Raw genomic sequence first — 27,495 nt, forward strand, 5'->3', positions numbered from 1 at the left:
ACCTATTCATCAGAAATAGTTTTTAGGTATTGAAATCCTTTCATATGGAGGGCCTACTGCACACTAGATTTGCCATATTGTCATGCACTTTTTTGCAGGGTGAAATATGGCACTTCCAAACATAATTCATTTAAATTATATTAACCTGATTTTCCTTATGCTTTGAGAAGCAGTGCAGTGCTGGAATCTACTCTCAATAATAATTGTAGTCATCACTGAAATTCCCCTACTACAGTAGTACAGGTTGCAAAGAGCGCTGAAGAAATATGACACAATACTTAACTAGGTTAATATCAGATTTGCAAATTTAGATTCCTTAAATTCTTTTGGTTTTGACACTATCTATTCTGTGTTTAGAAAAAATCCATACCTTGCATTTCAGTTACTGAAGTTTGACTACCACCCACAGGATGGGTATAGGGTGCATAATAAACATATTAAACTAACTGAAGTTTAACTGATATCATTTATTTTCTGTTGCTGAAATCACAGTTAAAGTTGTTTACGTTTCAGAAAAAACTGAAGATAAAAATGTAAAAAAAAATTTTTTTTTATAAACCTGACAAGGCTTAGTGAAGTAACTAGCCTTTGTGAATTATTTACAATAGTTCCAGTATTGACTGCATTTTTGGAGATTAGTTTCTCTGCTTTGCAATTAATTAAAACTTATTCCAAGCTCTGCCCCTTCTAAAATTTATTTCTGAATTTCGTTAAATCAAGGTCCATTAAATCAGGCATCTACTGCATACAGTATTACCTTCAATTTCCTAAGTCATTCTAGGGTTTCTCCACACCCTGCTTAATAATAGAAAGCAGATAAGACTAGTTAACTTATCATAGCTATATCAGTAAAGGCAGGGTAAACTAATCTCTGCATTACGCTCATAATGGTGAATATATATTTTTTGGGTTGCCCTTGTATATTATTACATTCATTCATTCATTTGGTTAATGCTAAACCTGTAGGGGTCATACAGCACCTGGAGAAGGGAAGGTGATCAGATTTAATTCAAGGAAATAGGACACTGATGTGTTAACTTGTACAATTAAAATTATGCCCTCTGATGCTGGGTCACCTTAATGTGGTGGCAGGATCTGAATGGCATAGTCTGATCAGAAACCCAGTATGTAGAATATATCTCTTGGCATAAATGATGGGAATATTTCTCCTTTGTCAAATTTGTTTGTACTTGCAGCCAATGACAACAAATTATGGATATGCTGCAGAATATAAAAAATATTTTAGATACCTTTACTTGCTTTGTGGTTATGATTTATGTACTGTCAGAATGAATTGGTTATGACAACAGTTTGTTAATTAATAAAAATTTCATAATATTCAAGCTAAACATAGTGGTACCTCGGGATACGAACAGCTCAAAACTCAGAACTCGAACAATTATGTAAGTGCTTTTGTAAGTGTATTTTTGGGGGTCTGAAACAGATTAATTTACGTTATTCCTTATTGGAACAAATTCGTTCGGTATCGCCACTCGAACAGCCTTCTGGGACAAATTAAGTTTGTATCCCGAGGTACCACTGTATTTGAAATACTGAATAACAAATTGTGCTTTTTAAATAAAAGTGTAAATGTTTTTAATCTGTGTAGTTAATCACATCTTAATTATTAGCCCTTTCATTTTTTTTTATTACAGCTATTGCATTGCTGTTTCTAAAAGTGTGTGAGGTGAAGGTATGGAAGCTGGGAGGTGCTGTTCCCAGCTCATTGATTCTGGTGTTGATCATCAATCTCAACCTTAATGTGGGATGGCTCTTTGCCTGGGATAACATAAGTGTTACAGCATCAGCCATTATCCTGGTGCTCATTGTAATCACTAATGGCACTGCATTATCCTTAAGTGCTTGTAGGTGAGTTTAGAAAAGCATGTAAGGAACTGCATGTTACTGTATATAGTACGTATACATATGTTTGTGTGGCAATCATTATAATGAAAAAACAAAGCCTCATAACTTCCTTCTTTCCTTTACAGCTTTGCAAAAGATGCTGCAAGTCTCTATACAAAATCTAAATTTAATTTTTGGTGTGGAATTTTGGTGATCAATGGCTTGTTATTGTATAGCACTTGGACCACCTTTGCTTCTACCATTAATCAGTCAATTTTCTACAAGTATGAAGTAAGTGAATTTGAGTATGAGAATATTCTGTATTTTCCAAACCTGATCTGTTTATTTGTTATCAGGAGCATTTACTTTTTTTTTTTATTTGCAGTGTACATTGCATGTAGAGATCCAAGGGCAAACAATTGTAACACTGATTTTTAGTTTTATCTTGACTTTGATGACTGGTCATTACCTATCACACAGACCCATTCTCTCATGTGTAGGTCAAAATTTGCTACTCGCAACATATTTGAGGGCACTGATTTACACATAATGTGCATCTGCAACATTGATTCTATTGACTCGGACTATGAGCGAGTGAAAAGGTTAACCCTTAAACTGTCCAAACGTATATCAATGTCCAAGTGCGGGGGGGGGGGGGGGGGGGGGGGGCTCCTAATGTAGATCTACTTATTTTTACATGCATTCAAATGGGGAAAATCAAGGTCGGAGCACTACGCACGTGAATGTAGATCTACATTTGGACAGTTTAAGGGTTAAAGTGCTGAATGACCAAACAGTTCTTGTACACTTTGTATATAAAACAAAAACCCTTATTTCACAAGACGATTGATTAATCACTACATATATCAACCCCCCTTACTTCCTCTTCAGATGTTATACCACTAAAACCATTCACTACTGTCCCAGGCTTTTCCTCAGAAATTAAGTGGTAGCACTTTACTCCTCTACACTTACAAGGATGAATCTGTGGCTTTGACCTCGCTTAGATGAGTGTACATGTTTACCTGGAATTTACCTGGAGAGGGTTTCAGAGGTCAACGCCCCTGCAGCCCGGTCTGAGACCAGGCCTCGTGTAGTGGAACAGATTTCACATTCTCACTCGCATGCACTACCTCTTAAAAGTTTTTTGTTTTGCTCACATTTTAGAGCTTGCTAGTAAAGTTCCCTGCCCTCACCATTCCTTCCTCACAAGCCTCCCCAAAAAATTCCTACTCATACCTCTAATACTCAGCTTGTAGTTTTTGGAGTGCCACAGGGAAGTGTCCTAGGTCCTCTACTCTTATTTACATCAGTGACCTCCCAAATGCATTCCGACTCCTTAAACCAGTTCTATTTGCAGATGACACTAATTACGTGTACTTTTGATACCATAAAGCATCTTTATACAGTATGTACGTGTATATATGTATTATCTACAGGAGCATGATATGTTAATTGTCAAAGTATAGCAGTTTTAACCTAAAACTAGGAATGTCTTACAGAAAACTTGAGAATTGTAGCAAATAATGAGTCTTGGTATTCATAACATTAAATTTTTCTCATTTAAGTTATTTACTTAAATATTTTATGCATCTAGTATATACTGGATCATTCTTTTTCATGTGGGGTAGCTGAAACTGGATGGTAATAGTGTTTGCCTTTGTGCACTTTCCTTCCTTGTGGTTGGCTTCGTTGTTTGGTTCGTACTTGAGAACACTGTGTTCACATTGGTTGCCAACCCTTTCCTTACCCACTACATAGGTAAGTTCTTTCTGTAATATAGTAATTTTAATATTAACTTATCAAAACAAGTGTTTTTAGCCTTTTTTATTGCTTTTTAATATGCTATTAAGCATGAACATAACATTAAGGATGATATAGCAATACATAATTTCTATTGAATTAACAGATTATTATTATTATTATTATTATTAATGATAATACAAGATTGTTTTTTGTACACAAACAAGAAGTTACATAACTGTTAAAGATAAAAGAAAAATAAGAGGCCACACTTAGAGACGAAAGGAATGTATAAATTTAATATGCAAGAAATTAATTTTTTGTCTGGGTACATAACTTAAAAAATTTAATAGTTAGTTTAGTTTAATATGTTTATTATGCACCCCATACCCATCCTGTGGGCGGTAGTCAAAAGATTACAGAGGCACATAATTGGTCCAAGGACTGGACTCCAAAGTTTTGATAGCTGAGCAAGTTACAAAGGTAATGAACTAGATCTGGTCATTATCATAAGAACATAAAGGAGGAACACTGCAGCAGGCCTGTTGGCCCATACTAGGCAGGTCCTTTACAATTCATCCCACTAACAAACATTTGACCAACCCAATTTTCAATGCTACCCATGAAATAAGCTCTGATGTGCAATCCCACTCAAATCCAACCCCTCCCACTCATGTACTTATCCAACCTAAATTTGAAACTACTCAAAGTCCTAGCCTCAATAACCCAACTAGGTAGACTGTTCCACTCATCAACTACCCTATTTCCAAACCAATACTTTCCTATGTCCTTTCTAAATCTAAACTTATCTAATTTAAATCCATTACTGCGGGTTCTCTCTTGGAGAGATATCCTCAAGACCTTGTTAATATCCCCTTTATTAATACCTGTCTTCCACTTATACACTTCGATCAGGTCTCCTCATTCTTCGTCTAACAAGTGAATGTAACTTAAGAGTCTTCAATCTATCATCATAAGGAAGATTTCTAATGCTATGTATTAATTTAGTCATCCTACGCTGAATGTTTTCTAACGAATTTATGTCCATTCTGTAATATGGAGACCAGAATTGAGCTGCATAATCTAGGTGAGGCCTTACTAATGATGTATAAAGCTGCAGTATGACCTCTGGATTTCTGTTGCTTACACTTCTTGATATAAATCCCAGTAATCTATTTGCCTTATTACGTACGCTTAGGCATTGCTGTCTTGGTTTAAGGTTGCTGCTTACCATAACCCCCAAGTCCTTTTCGCAATCTGTATGGCTAAGTTCTACATTATTTAACTTATAAGTGCTAGGGTTATGGACACTCCTGAGCTTCAGAACCTTGCACTTATCTACACCGAACTGCATCTGCCACTTTTCTGACCAAGAGTAGAGTTTGTCTAAATCCTCCTGAAGTTCCCCAACATCCACGTTTGAATCAATTATCCTACCTATCTTCGTGTCATCGGCGAATTTGCTCATATCACTAGTAATTCCTTCATCAAGATCATTGATATATATTATAAACAACAACGGGCCCAAGACTGATCCCTGTGGAACGCCACTTGTTACTGATCCCCACTCGGATTTAACCCCATTTATGGACACTCTCTGCTTCCTGTCTGTGAGCCATGATTTGATCCACGAGAGCACCCTTCCCCCAATGCCATGAGCTGCTACTTTCTTCAACAGTCTTTGGTGCGGAACTCTATCAAATGCCTTACTAAAATCTAAGTAAATAATATCAAATTCTTTATCGTGGTCAACAGCCTCAAAAGCTTTACTGAAGAAAGTTAATAAATTAGTTAGACAAGACCGGCCTCTTGTGAATCCATGCTGAGTATCATTAATCAAGCTATGACCAAGTTACAAAGGTAATGAGCTCCAGGTTGAGCTGGTCACGCTCATGAATAATTGCAAAGGTAATGAATCATAAACACATTAATCATGAGAATTTACAAAGGTAAAATTTAATAGTGACAGTTTTTAGTTTATGGTGATCTACTATAATTCATTAAAATCATCTGGTGAAACCATAATATAAACTAACAAAAACTTATTTAAACTGAGAAAAGGCATAGTTGAAATTGGCCCACCCTGCCCCTGCCAATATCCTGTGCTAGAATTTGAAATTGTGGCAATAGTGGACATGTACTAGTGTAGCAGTAAAAAGACTATGAAAATGGTAGAACTTTTTTTTATTAAAGTGCACAATATTAGTGAACAAAACTTTGTGTATCTAATAATAAGGGTTTCAATGTTTAGCCTGGTGGCTAAAGCTCCCGCTTCACACATGGAGTTCCCGGGTTCAATTCCCGGCGGGTGGAAACATTTCGACACGTTTCCTTACACCTGTTGTCCTGTTCACCTAGCAGCAAATAGGTACCTGGGTGTTAGTCGACTGGTTTGGGTCGCATCCTGGGGGACAAGATTAAGGACCCCAATGGAAATAAGTTAGACAGTCCTCGATGACGCACTGACTTTCTTGGGTTATCCTGGGTGGCTAACCCTCCGGGGTTAAAAATCCGAACGAAATCTTATCTTATCTAGAGAACACAGCTATGAAATCTCTTTAGTACAGGTCGACCATCACTAATCTGGCAATCGGTAATCCGGTTCCATCAGTAATCCGGCACTAATTTTGGCTAGCATTATTTCAAATTTCCAGGGTTGCCACACCAACCTGGTGCTACTGTTCGGTAACACTACTTGCTGCATAAGTCATTCCAGTTTCTTTTTCTCCATTTATTGTTATAACCTTAGCCATGGTTCCATTGAATAAAAGAAATGCTTCTCATTGTGTAAAGCACATACTGTACATTGCCCATAAAAGATAAGGTGACTTTGAAGCCACTGTTGCTCGCCATGAGCTCAGCTCACTCACGTAAACTATAACTGGTACCCCTGTATGACCCTAGTAGGTTTAGCGCTTCCTTTTGATTATAATGTGACAGTAAATTTGGGCCTACATATGAAAGAATAGGTCTGTGTGGTAAGTGGACTATATAAAAAAAAATAATCCTGTAGCACGCAGTGCATAATGAGAAAAAACTGTGACTGTTTTTGGTGTAAAACAATGGTTTTGCAATATATTTTCATATGATTTTTATGGTTGTATTCTCATTTTTTGGTCTCATTTAATAGAATGGAAGATATGCTACAGAAATAGGTATGATTTTGATTGGTTTCATGATGGAAAGTACCTTGAAATTGAGCTCAAAGTAGTGGAAATGTTCGATTTTTGCTGATGTTCAAAAGTAAACAAATGACATCACCACCCAGTATGTGTCCAACTGGCCGGTCTAATACGTGGTCATGAATGGGTTGACATTATTTATACAATTATTTCAATGCAGTAGTCTGCATAACAGTAAATCGTCTATTTTTGTGTGTGAATAAAAATTCAAAATGGAAAGCAAGTGTAATTAATATAAGAGAGGCCTGGAGATGTGACTAATAAATGGAGAAAATGTTATTTTAATGTCAGGAATGTCTGCATTGTTTATTCTGGATCCTGTTTTGAAATTGGCATCTTTTGAAATTTGTGTGAAATTGGCCAAATTACCAATTTCTGACCACTTTATTGGGTAGTTGAAATGGGTAATTGGGCAGTTTCTTGTACTCAATCGACAGAATATAAGGAATACTAGCGAAATCTCTAAGAGTTTGGTAGACTGGACAATGGAAGGGGCCAAAAATGGGGCGTAAAGTGGGTGAAATTGCCAATGCGTAAATATTACCTTTGGGTTAGGTGTAATTCTAACCTAACCACACTGTAATCCGGTAAAATCACTAATCCAGCCCCCTATAGGTTCCGATGATGCCAGATTAGTAATGGCCAACATGTATTAAGTTGCCTAAAATGTATATGCTATGGGCTTTTCAGATGTTATATTTATGTACAATATAAAGTTTTGAAAATGTTATACGTAGTTTTAAAGATTTATTATATCGGTATGCCAGAGTATCAGTAGGTATCGGTTACTTTTGATGGTACTGGTATTGGCTAAAAATTGAGTATCGTTATTGGCAAAAATTTTGGTATAGTCCCATCTCAAGTGTATTATACATGCCATACACACAACCAAGTGTTAATATGTATTACATGTAAATGTCTGTTTACAGTGCTGCTGTGGGCAATTGTTGGAATCTACATGGAACAAAAAGACATAGTGAGTACCGAAGTGTCAGCCTTGATCACCACCACCATAGTAGTAGCAGCAGTCTTGTTTCTTACCCGCATTTTCCTTCTCATCTACAGAAACCGAGAAAATGGAATCTACAGTAAGTTGTATTTATCAAAAAAAGCTGGTCATTGTGTCAATGAGTGTTATGTTTCTGGGATGTGACCCAAGCTGGCTAACCCCTACATACCTGTATCTATTTGCTGCAAAGTGAACGTGTGCAGCAGGTGTAAGACTATTTGCTCTTTTTTTTTAAATTTAACATAGGTCCTATAATTTTTGACCTGAATGTTCTACCATTGAACTTTGGTTGAACTATTTGTAATCATACACTTAGATGTGGTATGCTCTTATCAGTATGACTTGGGAATGATGAGAAAACCTCAGTGTGTCTGTAGAGCAAGCTTATTGGGTGTACAGCATTTCTGCACAATGCTTCATTCAAAAGTTTTGACACTCAGGACAGCAAATACAAGGAAATTATTTGTAAATTTTGAGAGAGTTTAAAGGTGCACAAGATAAGAATAATAATAAAATACAGACGAGTAATTCACCCTCCTTTCTTTGATTACTTTATAGGATTTAAATAATAAAATACAGTGGACCCTCGACTAACGCTATTAATCCGTTCCTGAGAGCTCATCGTTAGTCAAAATAATCGTTAGTCAAGTTAATTTTCCCCATAAGAAATAATGGAAATCAAATTAATCCGTGCAAGACACCCAAAAGTATTGAAAAAAAAAATTTTAACACATGAAATATTAATTTTAATACACACAAACTGAAGAAGACATGCACAGTTACATGACACTTACCTTTATTGAAGATCTGGTGATGATTGATGGGATGGGAAGAGGGGAGTGTGTTGATGGTCTTAGTGTTTAGAAGGGGAATCCCCTTCCATTAGGACTTGAGGTGGCAAGTCCTTTTTTGGGGTTACTTCCCTTCTTTTAATGCCACTAGGACCAGCTTGAGTCACTGGACCTCTGTCGCACAACATATCTGCCCATAGAGGCCTGTACCTCCCGTTCCTTTATGACATTCCTAACGTGTTTGACAACATTGTCAGTGTCACCATTAAACACTTGTTCAGGTTTCAGTCCTTCACTGTCTATGTACTCCTTGAATTCCTGCACATATTTTTCAGCTGCTTTTTGGTCCAAACTGGCAGCCTCACCATGCCTTATCACACTATGTATGCCACTACAATTCTTAAATCTCTCAAACCAACCTTTGCTGGCCTTAAATTCACTCACATCACCACTAGTTGCTGGCATTTTTCTAATTAAATCGTCATGCAACTTCCTAGCCTTTTCACATATGATCGCTTGAGAGATGCTATCTCCTGCTATCTGTTTTTTGTTTATCCATACCAATAACAGTCTCTCAACATCTTCTATCACTTGTGATCTCAGTTTCGAAAACATAGTTGCACCTTTGGCAAGAACAGCTTCCTTGATTGCCGTTTTCTTGGCCACAATAGTAGCGATGGTTGATTGGGGTTTTGTGTACAGCCTGGCCAGCTCGGAGACATGCACTCCACTTTCATACTTAGCCATGATCTCTTTCTTCATCTCCATAGTAATTCTCACCCTTTTTGCTGTAGGGTTGGCACTAGCTTTCTTGGGGCCCATGGTGACTTATTTTGCAGGTGCAATCACTAAAAAGGCTGTGATAATATGAAATGTTCCGATTGTATGCTTGGAAGCGACTGCGGTGGCTGGCTGGCTTGTAAACACTGGCCAGAAGTGGACGCGTCTCAGATGGAAGGAATAGTGTTGGTCTAGTTTTTTAGCGCTAATCGAGGCAAAATTTTTGCGATAAAATGTATCACTAGTCAAATTTATCGTTAATCGATGCCATCGCTGGTCGAGGGTCCACTGTATGTAGATTTAAATTATTAATGAGTATCATTTACTATTAAAGGGCTTTTTTATTAATTTTCCATATAAAACATTTATTTTAATATCAGTAGTTTGCAACTTAGTACGTAATTTGTATTTAATACCGATTTTATTACACCATAATTTTGTTTGACCTCTTCATTTAGGGTTTTATAATTATCATTTCTGTCTAATGTACTTCAGTTATCATTTATTTCAACAACCTACTAGTTCCATCTTTAAGGCTATCCAAAATTAATTCCCTTGTATGATAATCGTGATTTGTGCAACCGGGATAATGATGCTAAATTATTTATCAAAAATTAAATGCCTTTCAGTATTTGTTTAAATTATTAATGTATTGAAACATTAATTTGTATTTATTCAAATCTCCATCATTCCGTTTCATTATATTGTCCTAATAAAGTTAAGCTCTAAATCTAAAAGGGTTGCATAGCACTGCTAATGACTACAAGATGGTATTTACAGCACATAGCTGCGTGTGTAAATTCTTTCACAAGGCTTTGGCACAATTGTGACAATCTTACGAGAATTATAGAAAGTCTCTCAGCCTGGCTGTCATATTCAATGAACAATGGAATTGGAATTCTGCCTTCTCAGAATATACTGAAATCCTAGCCAAAATCAGTAATGGTAATTAGTAAAGTTCATTAAAGCTGAGATGGAGGGCAGTTGTGACACTGCAATTTTTTTTTTCCTTCCAAACTAAGAGTTTATCATATATATTTGCAATGCTTTTCACTGCAGGTAATACCTACTTCAATTTGGAAAATGGTTAACTCAGAATAACTGTAAAACGGTGAAATGTTATCTTTTAAAATACAGTAGACTGTCACAGTAGTTACGTTCCTGAAAATGCCATGTTAGACAGATCTGTGTTAGACAAACTGAAGAACTTGTGGGAAAAATAGGGTAACGTTGCTGGGAGTCCCCAAAAAGTCAAACAACTTTTGTTTAGACCTCCAGATCTTACAAAATAAAAGTGAATATGTAATTGTAATGCATTGTTGTGATATATTACTGCTTAAGACTACAAATGCAATAGAAATGTTAGTATTTCTTACCTTAAATTGTGGGTAATGGTATTTGTGGATGATTGTGAAGAGAGTGGATGTGGATAGTGTGGCCCTACTGGGCTGAGGTGGATGGTTGTTGGTTGTCGTGGATGGTAGAGGTTCTGGTACTGAAGTCGATGGTTGTATTGGAGTGTGCATAAATTCTGTAATGGATCTCTGGGCTCTTTTACCCTGCAGTACATTATACAGCTGATGGTAAGGCAGCATCAGCTGGTCTAGACCCCATTTCAAAGCACTGCTTCTAGATTTGTCAGGGTCCTCTTCAGCGAAAGTCTCCTAGTTTAGCAGCAACATAGAACTGCTCACATAGCTGCTGCAATGTTAACTGTTTTTCTTCAGGTTCTTCATCTTCTGTTATCTTCCTTGCATCTGTGCATTGAGCTCTGCCAACATTTCCTCTGGACTCCTGTCTTCATCATCTTCTAAAACCTCATTCACATCATCTTCATTCATATCTTCAAAACCATCACCTGGTAATCTCCTTGCCAGCTGAACAATTTCCTGAACCTGGCTCTCAAGCAAGAGAAAACCAGTGAAAGAACTACAGAAGGCCATAACTTTCCCCAGCCTGCATTTAATGTTGATTGTTGCACTTCATTCCATGCACTTCTAGCATAGCTGATGGCATCTGCAATGTTAAATTTATTCCAGAATAAATTTACTTCCAGGTTGGAGTCAGTCCATTGATGCAACTAGTTTTTTCATAACTCTTTTTGTGTAGTTACACTTGAATGACTTAACTCCCCGATCCAGTGGTCGTATTAGAGGTAAAAATACAGCAAAGCTTGTGGATGAGGATGGGAATTATCAAGAATGAAGAGAGCCTTGAATGCAAAGTTCTTGCTGTGCAGGTAAAACTTGACTTCAGGAATAAAGTGATGCTTAAACTAGTCAATAAATATTTCCTCTCATCCATGCTGTCTGGTTTGACCTCCAAAGCACGAGAATTCTTAGATCAGTAAATAACCATGGGCTTACACTTGAAATCACCTGCTGCATTACAGCAAAGAAGCAAGGTGAAGTGATCCTTTGCTGTCTTGAAGCCCAGTGCACTTTTCTCTTTCTGACTGATATAAGTTTGTGTTGGCATTTTTTCCAAAAAATACTTGTCTTGTCAGCATTAAACACTTGATCAGGGTGGTGTGGGTGGCTTAGGGAGGCAGGGGATAGCAATAGGTCTCCCCTTGTTGACACAATGCTGTAACTCTCTAACCCACAGACCATCCTGCCCAGCGGGCGACCGTTTACTTAAAATTTTTCCCCTCTTGCAACAGTGTTAAACTAATTTTACGAAGTGTTAAATATGTCACAATTCTTCATTCGTGCTATAACAAAAACATGAAATACAAAATCGTGTTTAACGACAGTCTGCTGTACAAAGAAAATGTATTTAGTTTGAGAGGCAGTCAAAAAATGTGGTTTTATGATTAAACTTGTGCTGGAAACAGTTTTAAGACTTTTATGTATCCTTTTTTTTTTTTTTTTTTTTTTATGGGTTGAAGTCGACTAAGAGGCCTGGTGGTGGCACTCTGTTTACATTTACTTTGTTACATTTGTTTAATTGTTCATAATTTATTAAACGTGTTGCTGCAATGCATTTACAGAAATACATTGTTATTAGGCATTATTAATAAATTGTCATATGTATAGTATGCTTGTGTTTTATGAAGCAAGACTAATTTTTTTTTTTTTTTCCAGAAAATACAGTTTTGCTACTGAAGTAAATGCTGTTAGATTGGATGCCTACTAAAGTTTGCCTCATCACATCATGGCAGCAGTTATTAGAAGTAACCAAACTTTAATGCTTAGCTAGGTGTCTTGACTCTATTTTTCTGCCTTACAGGTAATGTCTGTAATTTTGAATCACTGATACCTATTCCACCTCATACTCTTTTTAACTTCTTGCACATTTTCATTATGCCATTGAATTAAAAAAAGTTACACATACTGTACAGTTCATATAGTTCAGATAAATATATTGGATATTTAAAGTATATGTATAAAGATCCTTACAATGTACTATACAATATTGCATGTAAATATGCATTAAAATATATTTATTCTGTATTCTCTTAATTTCAATTTTATTTGGAATGTTCTCAAATATTCAGGATAAAGCAAAAAAATATGCATTGTAAATGACAATCTTTGTATAATAGTAAATATTTTATTTTCTATACACAGTGTAACCTCTGGTCACAAACGCTTCCGAATACAAACAAATCTGTTCACGACCAAAAAAATTTGCCAGATTTTTGCATCTGGTCACAAACACACAATTGGGTGCCAAATAAACACAGCCACGCCAATTTTCACATTCCTCGCCATTTTTTGCGCCAGTTTTCGTGGTAAATTCAGATTAGTAATGTTTTATCAGCAGGTAGTGCTGAAACAGCTTGCAGTGCCACTACTGTCTAGGGCTTCCCATATATAATTTTTGGTAAATATTTTTTTTTCTCAGTTGTTTGTTGGGCTATCTTATTGAAACTTGAGCAATGTCTGTTGGAAAGGTGCTTCTTAACGTACACCAAAAATGAAAGAACTCGGACAATAAATAACTGAGTTTGCTGCTCAGCCATTAGACCCCTTAAAACTCGTGTAACATTAGTTTTCTATGTTCAAGGTTTTCTCAGTATTATTCAAGGTTTTTAAATTTAGTTTACTATTACACTGCATTCTATGGTATAATTAACTTAAATTTGTGTTTCACACAGTTCATAGGGGTCTGGAACGGATTAATCATATTTACACACAATCCAATGGGGAAATTAGATTTGGGTCACAACCAAATCGGGTAGCAACCAGAGTTTTGGAATGAATTATGGTCGTGACCAGAGGTTCCACTACAGTAAACCCTCTTACAATGTAACTTCACATTGGGTGATTTGGCTGCATAGTGATTAAAAGTGCAACAAAATAATAATCTTGTGTGAAATAAATCATAAAATAATTGGCTAACTTGAAACATTTTGGAACCATCCACCATAGGTTTCTGTAGCATTGTGAAATTAACATGTGGGGGGGTATGGCAGAGTGTATGTGGGGGAAACGGCCAGATCTCTAGATAATAGGATCAGGGAACACAAAAATACTTGCAAGTGTGATGACTGTAGAAATGCATGTGTTCAACATAGGGATGATGTTGGACACCATGAAATTCAGTGAGGCTAGAATAATCATTAATGAAGATTTAAGATGGCAAAAGTGTATAGAGGCTGCCACAATATCCAAATTGTTAATCAACCATATATTACCCATTCTGGAGACAGCTGTAACATGATGTTGACAGGTCCTTCTCAAACCCAATTCATCTCACTACAATTGTACCACCACTACTACCTGTACAACCTTCTGCCTGACTTGCCATTATGTATACTCTTTTCTTAAGTTACTCTGTATTAGGACTGAAGAAGCCACTCATGGCAAAACATTTCCTTTGTTAAATGACCTGAACTGTACACAAGTGTATTTTTCCACATCTTGTTAATCTCACCATACCATTTCTCTATTACTCACTCTATCATACTACCAGTCTTGCACTACAATGCCCCAATTAAAACATTATTATTTTTTTTTTTTATTACACTGGCTGATTCCCACCAAGGCAGGGTGGCCCGAAAAAGAAAAACTTTCACCATCATTCACTCCATCACTGTCTTGCCAGAAGGGTGCTTTACACTACAGTTTTTAAACTGCAACATTAACACCCCTCCTTCAGAGTGCAGGCACTGTACTTCCCATCTCCAGGACTCAAGTCCAGCCTGCCGGTTTCCCTGAACCCCTTCATAAATGTTACTTTGCTCACACTCCAACAGCACGTCAAGTATTAAAAACCATTTGTCTCTATTCAAATTCAAAATTCAAATTCAAACTTTATTCTCTATAAGTATTACAATGCTGAGTTTACAGAATTTGGTTGTGTGGTTTACATGTAGTAAAATAATAATTACAGAGTGTACCACTAGAACGCCTAGCATGGCTAGGCATTTCGGGCAGACTTATATTAAATCTTAGGTTTAAAATGTTACAAAATTATGAGGTAAGTTGGTATTATGGCTAAGTGACTAAATACTAGTTGTGAGTTTAGCAATGTGAATGCTTTTGTTTTGGCACTATACGTAGTTTCAGTATTGGAGTATCACAGGCCAACTTATGACTAGTTAAGATTCATTATTTTGAGATTGAGATTGATATTTCTGTTTATGGTCAAATGGGTGAGTGAGTGTAAGTGTGAACCACCGGGTGGTATTCGTATTATTAGTTGACAGGGTGTATCAGGGAGATAAGATGTTTTCTGATGGTAATTTTGAAGGTGATGAATGTGTCTGCAGTTTTGGAATTTTCAGGTAGGGTGTTCCAGATTTTAGGGCCTTTGACATACATTGAATTTTTGTAAAGGTTTAGTCGGACACGGGGAATGTCATAGAGATGTTTGTGTCTGGTGTTGTGCCTGTGGGTTCTGTCACAACTATCAAGAAAGCGTTTTAGGTCAAGGTTAATATTGGAATTTAAGGTCCTGTAGATGTAGATTGCACAGTAGTAAGTGTGGATGTACTGAACAGGGAGTAAGTTTAGATCTATGAAGAGTGGGGGGGTGTGTTGCCAGGGATGGGATTTAGTGATTATTCTTACTGTGGCTTTTTGTTGGGTTATTATTGGCTTTAGGTGTGTTGCTGCAGTTGAACCCCAAGCACAGATAGCATAGGTGAGGTATGGATATATAAGTGAATGGTATAGTGTGAGAAGGGCAGTTTGCGGCACGTAGTATCGTATCTTGGAGAGGATCCCAACCGTTTTGGATACTTTTTTGGTTATGTGTTGGATATGGGTGCTGAAGTTCAGGTTGCTGTCGAGGTATAGGCCTAGGAATTTGCCCTCATTATGCCTGGTAATTAGAGTGTTGTCGATCTTAATGTTAATTTGCACATCTCCTGCTCTGCTACCAAACATAATGTAGTAGGTTTTGTCAACGTTAAGCGTAAGTTTATTGGCTGTCATCCAAGTCGATATTTTGATCAGCTCCTCATTAACAATGGTGTTGAGGGCTGCAAGATTAGGGTGAGAGATGACATAAGTCGTGTCGTCAGCAAAGAGAATGGGGTTCAGGTGTCGAGATACGTTTGGAAGATCATTGATGTATATGAGGAAGAGCAGGGGACCAAGGACACTTCCCTGCAGAACTCCAGTATCAAGTGGCTGTGTTGTTGATGCTGTGTCTTTAATGGTGACATACTGATACCTATTAGTAAGGTAAGATTTGAAATATGCAAGCGCATGGCCTCTTATACCATAATGGTCAAGTTTGTGGAGTAGGATGCCGTGGTCTACTGTGTCAAAAGCTTTTCTTAGGTCAATAAAAATTCCTAGTGGATATTCCTTATTTTCCAATGCTGTGTAAAGCAGATCTAGCATTTTTATAATTGCATCGTTAGTGCTTTTATTTTTCCTGAATCCAAATTGGCAGGGGTTGAGTATGTTTTGTGACGTTATAAATGAATATAGTCTCCTGTGCACCAGTTTCTCAAAGATTTTGGATAGCAATGGTAAGTTTGATATTGGCCTATAGTTGTTTAAATCTGTAGGGTCACCACCTTTATGTATTGGTGTAACCCTTGCCGTCTTGAGTAGTTTCGGGAAGGTGCTAGCTTCTAGTGACTTGTTAAAAAGCAATGAGATAGTATGCGAGAGGACATGGGCCACTCTCTTGTACAATAATGGTGGGACATGAGACAGATTCCCTGAGTTATTTTTAAGTGTCTTAATAATCTCGGTGACTTCCGTGGGCTCAGTTGGAGCAAGATAGAAGGATATATCTCCTCTTGTGTCGGTGAATCTACTGGAGTAGTATAGTTGTTTGGCTTTCTTTATTACTTTGGTGAGGACTGATGAATAGTGTTTAAGAATATCTTCGTGTATTAAGCCCTGTCTACATTGCTTTTCATATTAGTGTTTCTTATCAATGGATTTCAGAATGGTGCTGGTTAGCCATGGGCAACCAAACCGTTTGTTTGTGATCTGTTTCGTTTTTATAGGACAATGTTTGTTGTATAGTCTAAGTAGTTTAAGAAAAATGTCTGTCCAGTCGTCAATACCATTGGCCTTGGAGAATTCTGTAGGCCAGTCAACAGTCTCTAGGTCAGCTGTGAACTTCCTTATTGAGGCCTCATCATGGAGTCTAAATGAGACTTTGTTGTATTCAAGTGGTGGTTTACTAATGTTTGTCAAGAGGAAGGTAGGGTAGTGGTCTGTAGTGCTATCTGTGATTATCCCTGATTTAAGGGGGGCTAGTATATTGGTCCATATGTGGTCTGTTATGGTTGCACTTGTTTCAGTGAGCCTGGTTGGTTTAGTTATTGTTGGTATGAGAAGTGTGTTGTTCATATTGTTGATGAAATCAGTTACAGGTTGATCATCTAGTAGGCCAAGGTTGATGTTGAAGTCTCCAGCTAAGAGAAGGTGGTGCTTATTCATTTGTCTGTTTGTTATTAGTGCCTTTAATTTCTCACTGAAGTTTGGGATGTTAGTGTGGGGTATCCGGTAAATGGCACCGATTGTTATAGGCGTCTTAAGGTTTTTTACAGTAAAATTAGCAAAAATGTATTCTCCATATTCATCACTAAAGCAGTTGGTGCTGATACAAGATAATTGGTTAGAGTAATAGATTGCAATACCACCCCCAACTTGGTATGGTCTGCAGTTGTGGATTGCTGTGTATCCTGGTAGAGGGTAGATATCTATTGTGTCCTGTTTTAGCCAGGTCTCGGTAAGAATAATGCAGGAGAAGGGTGTCTTTAGTGATTCAAGGAGTGCCAGGAGGTCATCATAGTGTTTGCTTAACCCTTTGAGGGTTTTCGTCGTACTAGTACGTCTTACGCGTAGGGGTTTTTGACGTACTAGTACTCATAAATTCTAGCGACCTCAAATCTAGTGGGAGAAAGCTGGTAGGCCTTCATATGAAAGAATGGGTCTATGTGGTCAGTGTGCACAGTCTAAAAAAAATCCTGCAGCACACGGTGCATAATGAGAAAAAAAAAACTTTTTCCATTTTTTTTTAATAAATCAGCGACTTTGCAGTGTATTTTCATATAGTATTTATTGTTGTATTCTAGTTTTCTTGGTCTCATTTTATAGAATGTAAGACATATTACTGAAATTGAGATGATTTTGACTGGTTTTACAATGAAAGGTGCCTTGAAATTGAACTCAAAGTATCAGAAATGTTCGATTTTTACCAAACTTCAAAAGTAAACAAATCGTGCCAAGCGTGCAATACACGTCAACTGGTGAGTCTAATATTCTTTCACAAGTGCACCAATAATATTTATACCATTTTTTACACTAATGCAGTAGTCTGCATAACAGTAAATCTTATATTTTTTGTGAGAATAAAAATTCAAAGTGGAAAGCAAAAGAATATAAGAGGGGCCTTGAGACGTGACTAATGACTAGAGGAAATGTCATTTTAGTGCCAGGAATGTCTTTCTTGTTTATTCTGGACCCTATTCCGAAATTGGCATCTTTTGAAATTTGTGTGAAATTGGCAAAATTGCTAAATTCTGACCACTGTACTGGATAGTTGAATTTATAAATGGGTGGTTTCTTGCACCCATTCGATAGAAAAAATGGAGTTCTAGCGAAATATTCATGTTTTTTGTCGACTAGTACAGTGAAATTGGCTGAAAATGGGGCTCAAAGTGGGCAAAATCGCCGATCCGTAAACATCGCCGAGACCGCTAACTTTGCGAGAGCATAATTCCGTAAGTTTTCTATCAAATTTCAAACTTTTGGTGTCGTTATGATCGGGAAAAGATTCTCTATCTTTTCATAAGAGAAAATAATTTTTTTTTTTTTTTAAATTTGGCCGACCCTGAGAACGAGTTTCGGAGAGGGCCTGTCGACCCTCAAAGGGTTAAGGACCTGATGTTGTAGTTAAGTACTGATAGACTTTTATCATTGTTTAGGATAGTGCTGGCTTGTGATGCTGTGTAGTAAAGGCAGTTACTTTCCAATAGGTTTTGATTGTGTGTCAGATTATGTAGGTTTAGATCAGGGTCAACGTGATCAATCATCTTCTAGGTTTAAATTATGGTTATTTATATCCTGAGTTGTGTGTTGAGTTTTAGTACTGATATCTGTAGTGGTGGGAAGTTTGGACAAGTATATAGCTATAGCATTTTGGTCATGTAGAGTATAGTCACTAATACACATAATGAAGTTGGTGTTGTCTATGTGTTGTGCTGGAATGAGCTAAAGTACAACTAGGTATAAACTAATAATATAAAAATACAAATTAAAAATAGCACAAGACTCTCACTTGTAATTGCACTAAGGTCTAATGTAATGACTTTGGTATAGTCTATGTATTGACCTAGAGTGAGCAATAGTACAACTAGGTTTAATCTAATAATGTAGAAATACAAATTAAAAATAGCACCAGGCTCTCACTAGTAATTACACTATGGTCTAATATAATGACTTGGGTACTGACTATGTATTGAGCTAGAATGAGCTATAGTACAACTGAGTTTAATCTAATGATATAAAAAAGGCACAAGACTCTCAGTTGTAATTCCACTAAGGTGTTATATAAGTTGTTTACAAGAATTAGAGTATAACTAGATTTAAATTGACAAGATAAAATATACAAGTTAAGGTAGCAAAAGAATAAAAAAAGTAGAAGAAAAAAAAAATATGAGGTAGTTAGTACTAGTTAGCAAAAGATAGTTAAGGGCCTTGAACAATAATATAATTGAAATATACACTAATTGCACACACAATATAGTCACTAAGATATGAAAACAATCTTAGAGTAGGAATTGTAATATAAACTTATAATATAAAAATACAAATTGAAATGGTACTTGCAATTGCACTAGTCTGGTATATGTTGTTGACAAGATCAAGAGTATAACTAGATTTAAATTGACAAAATAAAATTCACAAGTAAAGTACCAAAAGAATAATAGTAAAAAATAACAATGGTAATGTCTTGGTTATAATATGATAGTAAGATGGTAGACAGGTACACAGGTACAAAGGATAATATAAAGGTTGGAGTTGAATATACAAACTTGAAAATTTGGCAACAAAATGTTATGGGAAGTATAAAATAATGTTTAATGTAAAAAAGTAAAATTGACTGGTAGTAAATATGGTGTTTAATAAAATTTTAGTAAGTAATAATGATTACAAAAAAAGCGAAAAAGTAATGTTTATTTCATTCAATATTGCACTGGTAGTTATACTTGAGGTTATTTGGCAGTACAAGGTAATTAAGAGTACTCTAAGATAGTAAATGTGGTATTAAAACAGATAAAGGTACTTAGACAAGTAATGGTTATTAAATGTCAAAAATGTTGAGAGTAAATTGAAATTATAGTAAAAATGGTAATTATTAATTTTAGTAAGTAATATCAATTGATAGTATTTAAAAAAATATGAGGTAGTAATATGGACAGAGAAAGTATCAATTCAGCTAATGTTTAAGCAAACAATAGTAAATAAGAAAATTACATAAGGTGACTTATGCTTACTAGTAAAATCACAAAATGAAGTAGTTGATTATTTAATTACTAAGAGATTGTACAATGAAATTTGAACAATGGAGCAAAACATACACTACACTACGTAGGCTTTTAGGTTGGACATTGTTTAGTTATTCTCTGTAAGATTAGTATCCCTGAGAAATTGTGATAGATCATTCTCATTCGTGATTGTGTACAGTTGACCTACATTTGTTTTCCTAACTAGAATTTTCCCATCCCGTGTGAAGCATTGGTGTATTGTCATTATTCTCCCGCTTAAGTTTTCTGACTCTATACAGGAGGTTCTGACGTTTTTTGGTAAGACACTCGTTTATGTATACCTCTTTCTTTACTTTAATAGATGCAATAATTAAGTCTTTTTTCCTGTCATGTGAGTGGAATCTAAGCATAACACTTTTTCTACTATGGGATCCTAGTAACCTGGCTTCTTTTATTTCTGACTCTGGTACTGTAACTTTTGTTTGGTCCTTTATGATCTGCAGAGTAATTTCTTTACTGTTTGTTTGGTTCATATCACTGGGAAAAAGTGGACTGTTAACTATTACTGCGTCCGATAGTTTATCTTGTTCAGTTTTACCTTCTTGGAGAGCAAAGTAGTCACTGAACTGGTTATCTAAGTTGTTCTTCCATTCTTTTACTGCTTCTTCAACCTTTGTATTAAGAGATATTATTTGTTGGGTATGGCTATATTAAACACGCTCACACATGCCTGCTGGAAGTCCAAACCCCTCGCACACAAAACCTTTACCCCCCTCCCTCCATACCTTTCCTAGGCCGACCCCTACTCCACCTTCCTTCCACTACAGACTGATACACTCTTGAAGTCACTCTGTTTCGCTCCATTCTCTCTACATGTCCGAACCACCTCAACAACCCTTCCTCAGCCCTCTGGACAACAGTTTTGGTAATCCCGCACCTCCTCCTAACTTCCAAACTACGAATTCTCTGCATTATATTCACACCACACATTGCCCTCAGACATGACATCTCCACTGCCTCCAGTCTTCTCCTCGCTGCAACATTGATCACCCATGCTTCACACCCATATAAGAGCGTTGGTAAAACTATACTCTCATACATTCCCCTCTTTGCCTCCAAGGACAAAGTTCTTTGTCTCCACAGACTCCTAAGTGCACCACTCACCCTTTTCCCCTCATCAATTCTTTGATTCACCTCATCCTTCATAGACCCATCCGCTGACACGTCCACTCCCAGATATCTGAATACATTCACCTCCTCCATACTCTCTCCCTCCAATCTGATATCCAATCTTTCATCACCTAATCTTTTTGTTATCCTCATAACCTTACTCTTTCCTGTATTCACTTTTAATTTTCTTCTTTTGCACACCGTACACACCCTACCAAATTCATCCACCAATCTCTGCAACTTCTCTTCAGAATCTCCCAAGAGCACAGTGTCATCAGCAAAGAGCAACTGTGACAACTCCCACTTTATGTGTGATTCTTTATCTTTTAACTCCACGCCTCTTGCCAAGACTCTCGCATTTACTTCTCTTACAACCCCATCTATAAATATATTAAACAACCACGGTGACATCACACATCCTTGTCTAAGGCCTACTTTTACTAGGAAATAATTTCCCTCTTTCCTACATACTCTAACTTGAGCCTCACTATCCTCGTAAAAACTCTTCACTGCTTTCAGTAACCTACCTCCTACACCATACACCTGCAACATCTGCTACATTTTCCCCCTATCCACCCTGTCATACGCCTTTTCCAAATCCATAAATGCCACAAAGACCTCTTTAGCCTTATCTAAATACTGTTCACTTATATGTTTCACTGTAAACACCTGGTCCACACACCCCCTACCTTTCCTAAAGCCTCCTTGTTCATCTACTATCCTATTCTCCATCTTACTCTTAATTCTTTCAATAATAACTCTACCATACACTTTACCAGGTATACTCAACAGACTTATCCCCGTATAATTTTTGCACTCTCTTTTGTCCCCTTTGCCTTTATACAAAGGAACTATGCATGCTCTCTGCCAATCCCTAGGTACCTTACCCTCTTCCATACATTTATTAAATAATTGCACCAACCACTCCAAAACTATATCTCCACCTGCTTTTAACATTTCTATCTTTATCCCATCAATCCCGGCTGCCTTACCCCCTTTCATTTTACCTACTGCCTCGCAAACTTCCCCCACACTCACAACTGGCTCTTCCTCACTCCTACAAGATGTTATTCCTCCTTGCCCTATACACGAAATCACAGCTTCCCTATCTTCATCAACATTTAACAATTCCTCAAAATATTCCCTCCATCTTCCCAATACATGTACAGTGGACCCCCGCATAACGATGGCATCACATAGCGATTTTTCCGCATACCGCTTACTTTTATCGCAAAATTTTTGCCGCGCATACCGATTAAAAACCCGCTCACCGATTTTCGTCCGAGACGCGTCCAATGTGCCCTCAGCCAGCCTCACATGTGCCGCCCGTCCCATTGTTTACCAGCCAGCCTCCGCGGTAACATCCAAGCATACACTCGGAATATTTCGTATTATTACAGTGTTTTCGGTGCTGTTTCTGGAAAATAAGTGACCATGGGCCCCAAGAAAGCTTCTAGTGCCAACCCTGTGGTAAAAAGGGTGAGAATTAGTATGGAAATTAAGAAAGATTTTGAAGGGTTTGGGGCTAACCCTGAGAAGCCTATGCCAGTTGTGGAATCCATTGTGCCTACTTCAAAGATTAAGGAAATGTGTGCACAGTGGGTTGAACTGCAAACCTTTATGGATGAAAATCACCCTGACACAGCTGTTGCAAGCCGTGCTGGTGACTATTTCAATGACAATGTTGTGGCCCATTTTAGACAAATCGTAAAGGAACGGGAGGTACAGAGCTCTATGGACAGATTTGTTGTGCGACAGAGGTCCAGTGACTCTCAAGCTGGTCCTAGTGGCATTAAAAGAAGAAGGGAAGTAACCCCGGAAAAGGACTTGCTACCTCAAGTCGTAATGGAAGGGGATTTCCCTTCTAAACAGTAAGAAGATAATGCTCTCCCCTCCTCCCATCCCATCAATCATCACCAGATCTTCAATAAAAGTAAGTGTCATGTAAGTGTGCATGCCTTTTTCAGTTTGTGTGTATTAAAATTAACATTTCATGTGGTAAAAAAAAATTTTTTTCATACTTTTGGGCGTCTTGCACGGATTAATTTTATTTCCATTATTTCTTATGGGGAAAATTCATTCGCATAACGATTATTTCGCATAACAATTATCCCTCTTGCACGGATTAAAATCGTTAACCGGGGGTCCACTGTACCTCTAACTCTCCATTTAACCCTTTGACTGTCGCAACCCCCAATCCTGAGGTGTCTCCTGGTTTCGCAAAATTTAAAAAAAAAAAAAAAAATTCTTATGAAATGATAGAGAATCTTTTCCCGATTGTAATGACACCAAAAAAACGAAATTTGATGGAAAACTGACGGAATTATGCTCTCGCGAAGTTAGCGACCTCAGCGCTGTTTACAAATCAGCGATTTCGCCCATTTTGAGCCCTATTTTCAGCTAATTCCATTATTCCAGTCGCCCAAACTCATAGCTATTTCTTTAGAACTATTTTTTCTATCGATTGAGTACAAGAAACTGCCCATTTACCGATTTCAACTACCTAATAATGTGGTCAGAAATTTGCAATTTGGCCAATTTCACGAAAACTAAAAAATATGACAATTTCAAAATAAGGTCCAGAATGAACAATGCAGACATTCCTGGCTCTAAAATAACATTTTCTTTGCTCATCAGTCATGTCTCCAGGCCCCTCTAATATTACTCTTGCTTTCTATTTTGAATTTTTATTCAAACAAAAAATAGAAGACTTACTATTATGCAGACTACTGCAATACTGTAATATTTTTTTTTTTATTATCACACTGGCCGATTCCCACCAAGGCAGGGTGGCCCGAAAAAGAAACTTTCACCATCATTCACTCCATCACTGTCTTGCAAGAAGGGTGCTTTACACTACAGTTTTTAAACTGCAACATTTACACCCCTCCTTCAGAGTGCAGGCACTGTACTTCCCATCTCCAGGACTCAAGTCCGGCCTGCCGGTTTCCCTGTATAAATAACATCAACCCATTCATGACTGCATATTAGAATGGCTAGTTGGACATTTATTGGACAATGGCATCATTTGTTTACTTTTGAACATTGGCAAAAATCAAACATTTCCCCAACTTTGAGCTCCATTTCTAGGTTCTTTTTATAGTAAAATCAATCAAAATCACCTCTATTTCTATAATACGTTTTCCATTCTATCAAATGAGACCAAGAAAACGAGAATACAACAATAAATACTATACAAAAATAGACCACAAAGTCGGCATTTTAATTAAAAAAAACGGTCGGAGTTTTTTTTCTCATTATGCACTGCGCGCTCCAGGATTTTTTTTATATGGTGCACACTGACCACACAGACCCATTCTCTCACATGTGGGCGTACCAGCTTTCTCCTGCTTGATTTGAAGCCGCTAGAATTTGAGTATATATACGTCAAACACGGTACCTCGTAAGACGTATATATACGGCCGCGACAGTCAAAGGGTTAATAACTCTCCTCTCCTATTTTTAACTGACAAATCCATTTGTTGCAGGGTGAGAGAGGTGGCTATGCAATGATGCACGCTCCTTCCATGCATGAAACCATGTAACCGGTGAGACAAAAATTGTTTGATTCTGTACATGAGACGATTAAGAATCATTCTCTCAAATGTTTTACACAAGCAGCTAGTAAGAGATATTGGCCGAAATGCATTTTGTTGATTGGGCTTAGGAATTGGAATGATGAGGCTGTTGGTCCAAGATTGAGGGAGCTCCCCAGTTACATAGCTCATGTTATATAATTCAAGTAATGGATTACCTGGTACTCGACACAGCAATCTGAGTATGTTGTAAGTAATACCATCCTCACCAGGCGACGTGGAGTTGCCCTTAGTTAGTGCTGCATCAAGTTCATAATTAGTGAAAGGAATGTTGCAATAGTAGTAGTTTGAGAACAATAATACGAAAAGAACTTCAACTGAATTTTATGGACTTAAGGCTCAGGGAGATTGACACCAGTGAGTCCATCTATCATCATTCTATCATGCAGGAGGAGCCACATGTCTATGGTGCATCCAACAAAATAAGCAGACTCTTGGATGTCGCTACTGCCCGGCTCCGGCTGGGTTACAAGTATCTTTGGCAGGTTAAATCACCACCACCAGATGTAGACCAAACGAAATGTAAACTTTGCCAGATGGACTATTGTCACACCCTGCGTCATTATGTACTGGAGTGTGATAAAATTAATGAATTTAGAAACAACTTGCTTAGAAATGTTCAAGAAATGGCAAAGTACTTTATCCACAGTGGTATATTGCAGACCATTCTGGAGAAATACCCTGACTTTGCTAGCTGTAAATAAAGCATTACCACATGTGTGCATGTGTGTGTGTGTGTGTGTGTGTGTGTGTGTGTGTGTGCACACGTGTGTGCACTCACCTAGTTGAGATTGCAGGGGTCGAGTCCAAGCTCCTGTGTGTGTGTGTGTGTGTATGTTTGTGTGTGTTTGTGTGTGTGTGTGTATGAGTGTGTATGTGTGTGTGTGTGTGTGTGTGTGTATGAGTGCGCGCGTGTGTGTGTGTGTGTGTGTGTATGAGTGTGCGTGTGTGTATGAATTTGTATGTGTGTGTGTCTCAACAATCAATATTTGCACCAATAACTCACTACAGTTGTGACCGGGTGTGGAAGTGTGAATTGCTCATTACACTATAATTTGTTCATGATTGTAGCCATGTATAAACGTAAGTAACCATTCTTACAGGATTCATTACCTTTGTAACTTGTGAGTTCATTACCTTGTACCTAGTTCAGCCATCACAACTTTGGGAGCCCAGTCCCTGGACCCATTACGTAACTCTGTAATCTGTAAATACCTTTGTAACTTGTCATGATTGTGACTAGACCTACCTGGAGTTCATTACCTTTGTAAATTGTGAGTTCATTACCTTTGTAAATTGTGAGTTCGTTACCTCTGTAACTTGCTCAGCTATCAAAACTTTGGAGTCCAGTCCCTGGACCAATTATGTACCTCTGTAATCTTTTGACTACCGCCCACAGGATGGGTATGGGGTGCATAATAAACATATTAAACTAACTAACTCTCTCGGCTTCCTTAACTTGTTAATCTCACTCCAAAACTTTTTCTTATTTTCAACAAAATTTGTTGATAACATCTCACCCACTCTCTCATTTGCTCTCTTTTTACATTGCTTCACCACTCTCTTAACATCTCTCTCTTTCTCCATATACTCTTCCCTCCTTGCATCACTTCTACTTTGTAAAAACTTCTCATATGCTAACTTTTACTCCCTTACTACTCTTTACATCATTATTCCACCAATCGCTCCTCTTCCCTCCCGCACCCACTTTCCTGTAACCACAAACTTCTGCTGAACACTCTAACACTACATTTTTAAACCTACACCATACCTCTTCGACCCCATTGCCTATGCTCTCATTAGCCCATCTATCCTCCAATAGCTGTTTATATCTTACCCTAACTGCCTCCTCTTTTAGTTTATAAACCTTCACCTCTCTCTTCCCTGATGCTTCTATTCTCCTTGTATCCCATCTACCTTTTACTCTCAGTGTAGCTACAACTAGAAAGTGATCTGATATATCTGTGGCCCCTCTATAAACATGTACATCCTGAAGTCTACTCAACAGTCTTTTATCTACCAATACATAATCCAACAAACTACTGTCATTTCGCCCTACATCATATCTTGTATACTTATTTATCCTCTTTTTCTTAAAATACGTATTACCTATAACTAAACCCCTTTCTATACAAAGTTCAATCAAAGGGCTCCCATTATCATTTACACCTGGCACCCCAAACTTACCTACCACACCCTCTCTAAAAGTTTCTCCTACTTTAGCATTCAGGTCCCCTACCACAATTACTCTCACTTGGTTCAAAGGCTCCTATACATTCACTTAACATCTCCCCAAATCTCTCTCTCTCTCTCTCTACATTCCTCTCTTCTCCAGGTGCATACACGCTTATTATGACCCACTTTTCGCATCCAACCTTTACTTTAATCCACATAATTCTTGAATTTACACATTCATATTCTCTTTTCTCCTTCCATAACTGATCCTTCAACATTACTGCTACCCCTT

At 37.4% G+C, this 27,495-nt stretch overlaps 1 protein-coding gene across 1 annotated transcript in view; it reads left to right on the forward strand.

Moving 5' to 3' along the window:
- LOC128704070 (uncharacterized) overlaps positions 1-13,692 on the forward strand; it is a 42,771-nt gene extending 29,079 nt beyond the window's left edge. Inside the window, exons 4-8 of the mRNA XM_053799078.2 lie at positions 1,656-1,869; positions 1,992-2,136; positions 3,477-3,606; positions 7,700-7,858; positions 12,437-13,692. Of these exons, the coding sequence (XP_053655053.1) occupies positions 1,656-1,869; positions 1,992-2,136; positions 3,477-3,606; positions 7,700-7,858; positions 12,437-12,462 (674 nt within the window). The 3' untranslated portion in view covers positions 12,463-13,692. The remainder of the gene's footprint in view (positions 1-1,655; positions 1,870-1,991; positions 2,137-3,476; positions 3,607-7,699; positions 7,859-12,436) is intronic.
- Positions 13,693-27,495: the final 13,803 nt, after the last annotated feature.

Source organism: Cherax quadricarinatus, chromosome 66 (genome assembly GCF_038502225.1).
Source record: "Cherax quadricarinatus isolate ZL_2023a chromosome 66, ASM3850222v1, whole genome shotgun sequence".
Taxonomy (NCBI): Eukaryota; Metazoa; Arthropoda; class Malacostraca; order Decapoda; family Parastacidae; genus Cherax; species Cherax quadricarinatus.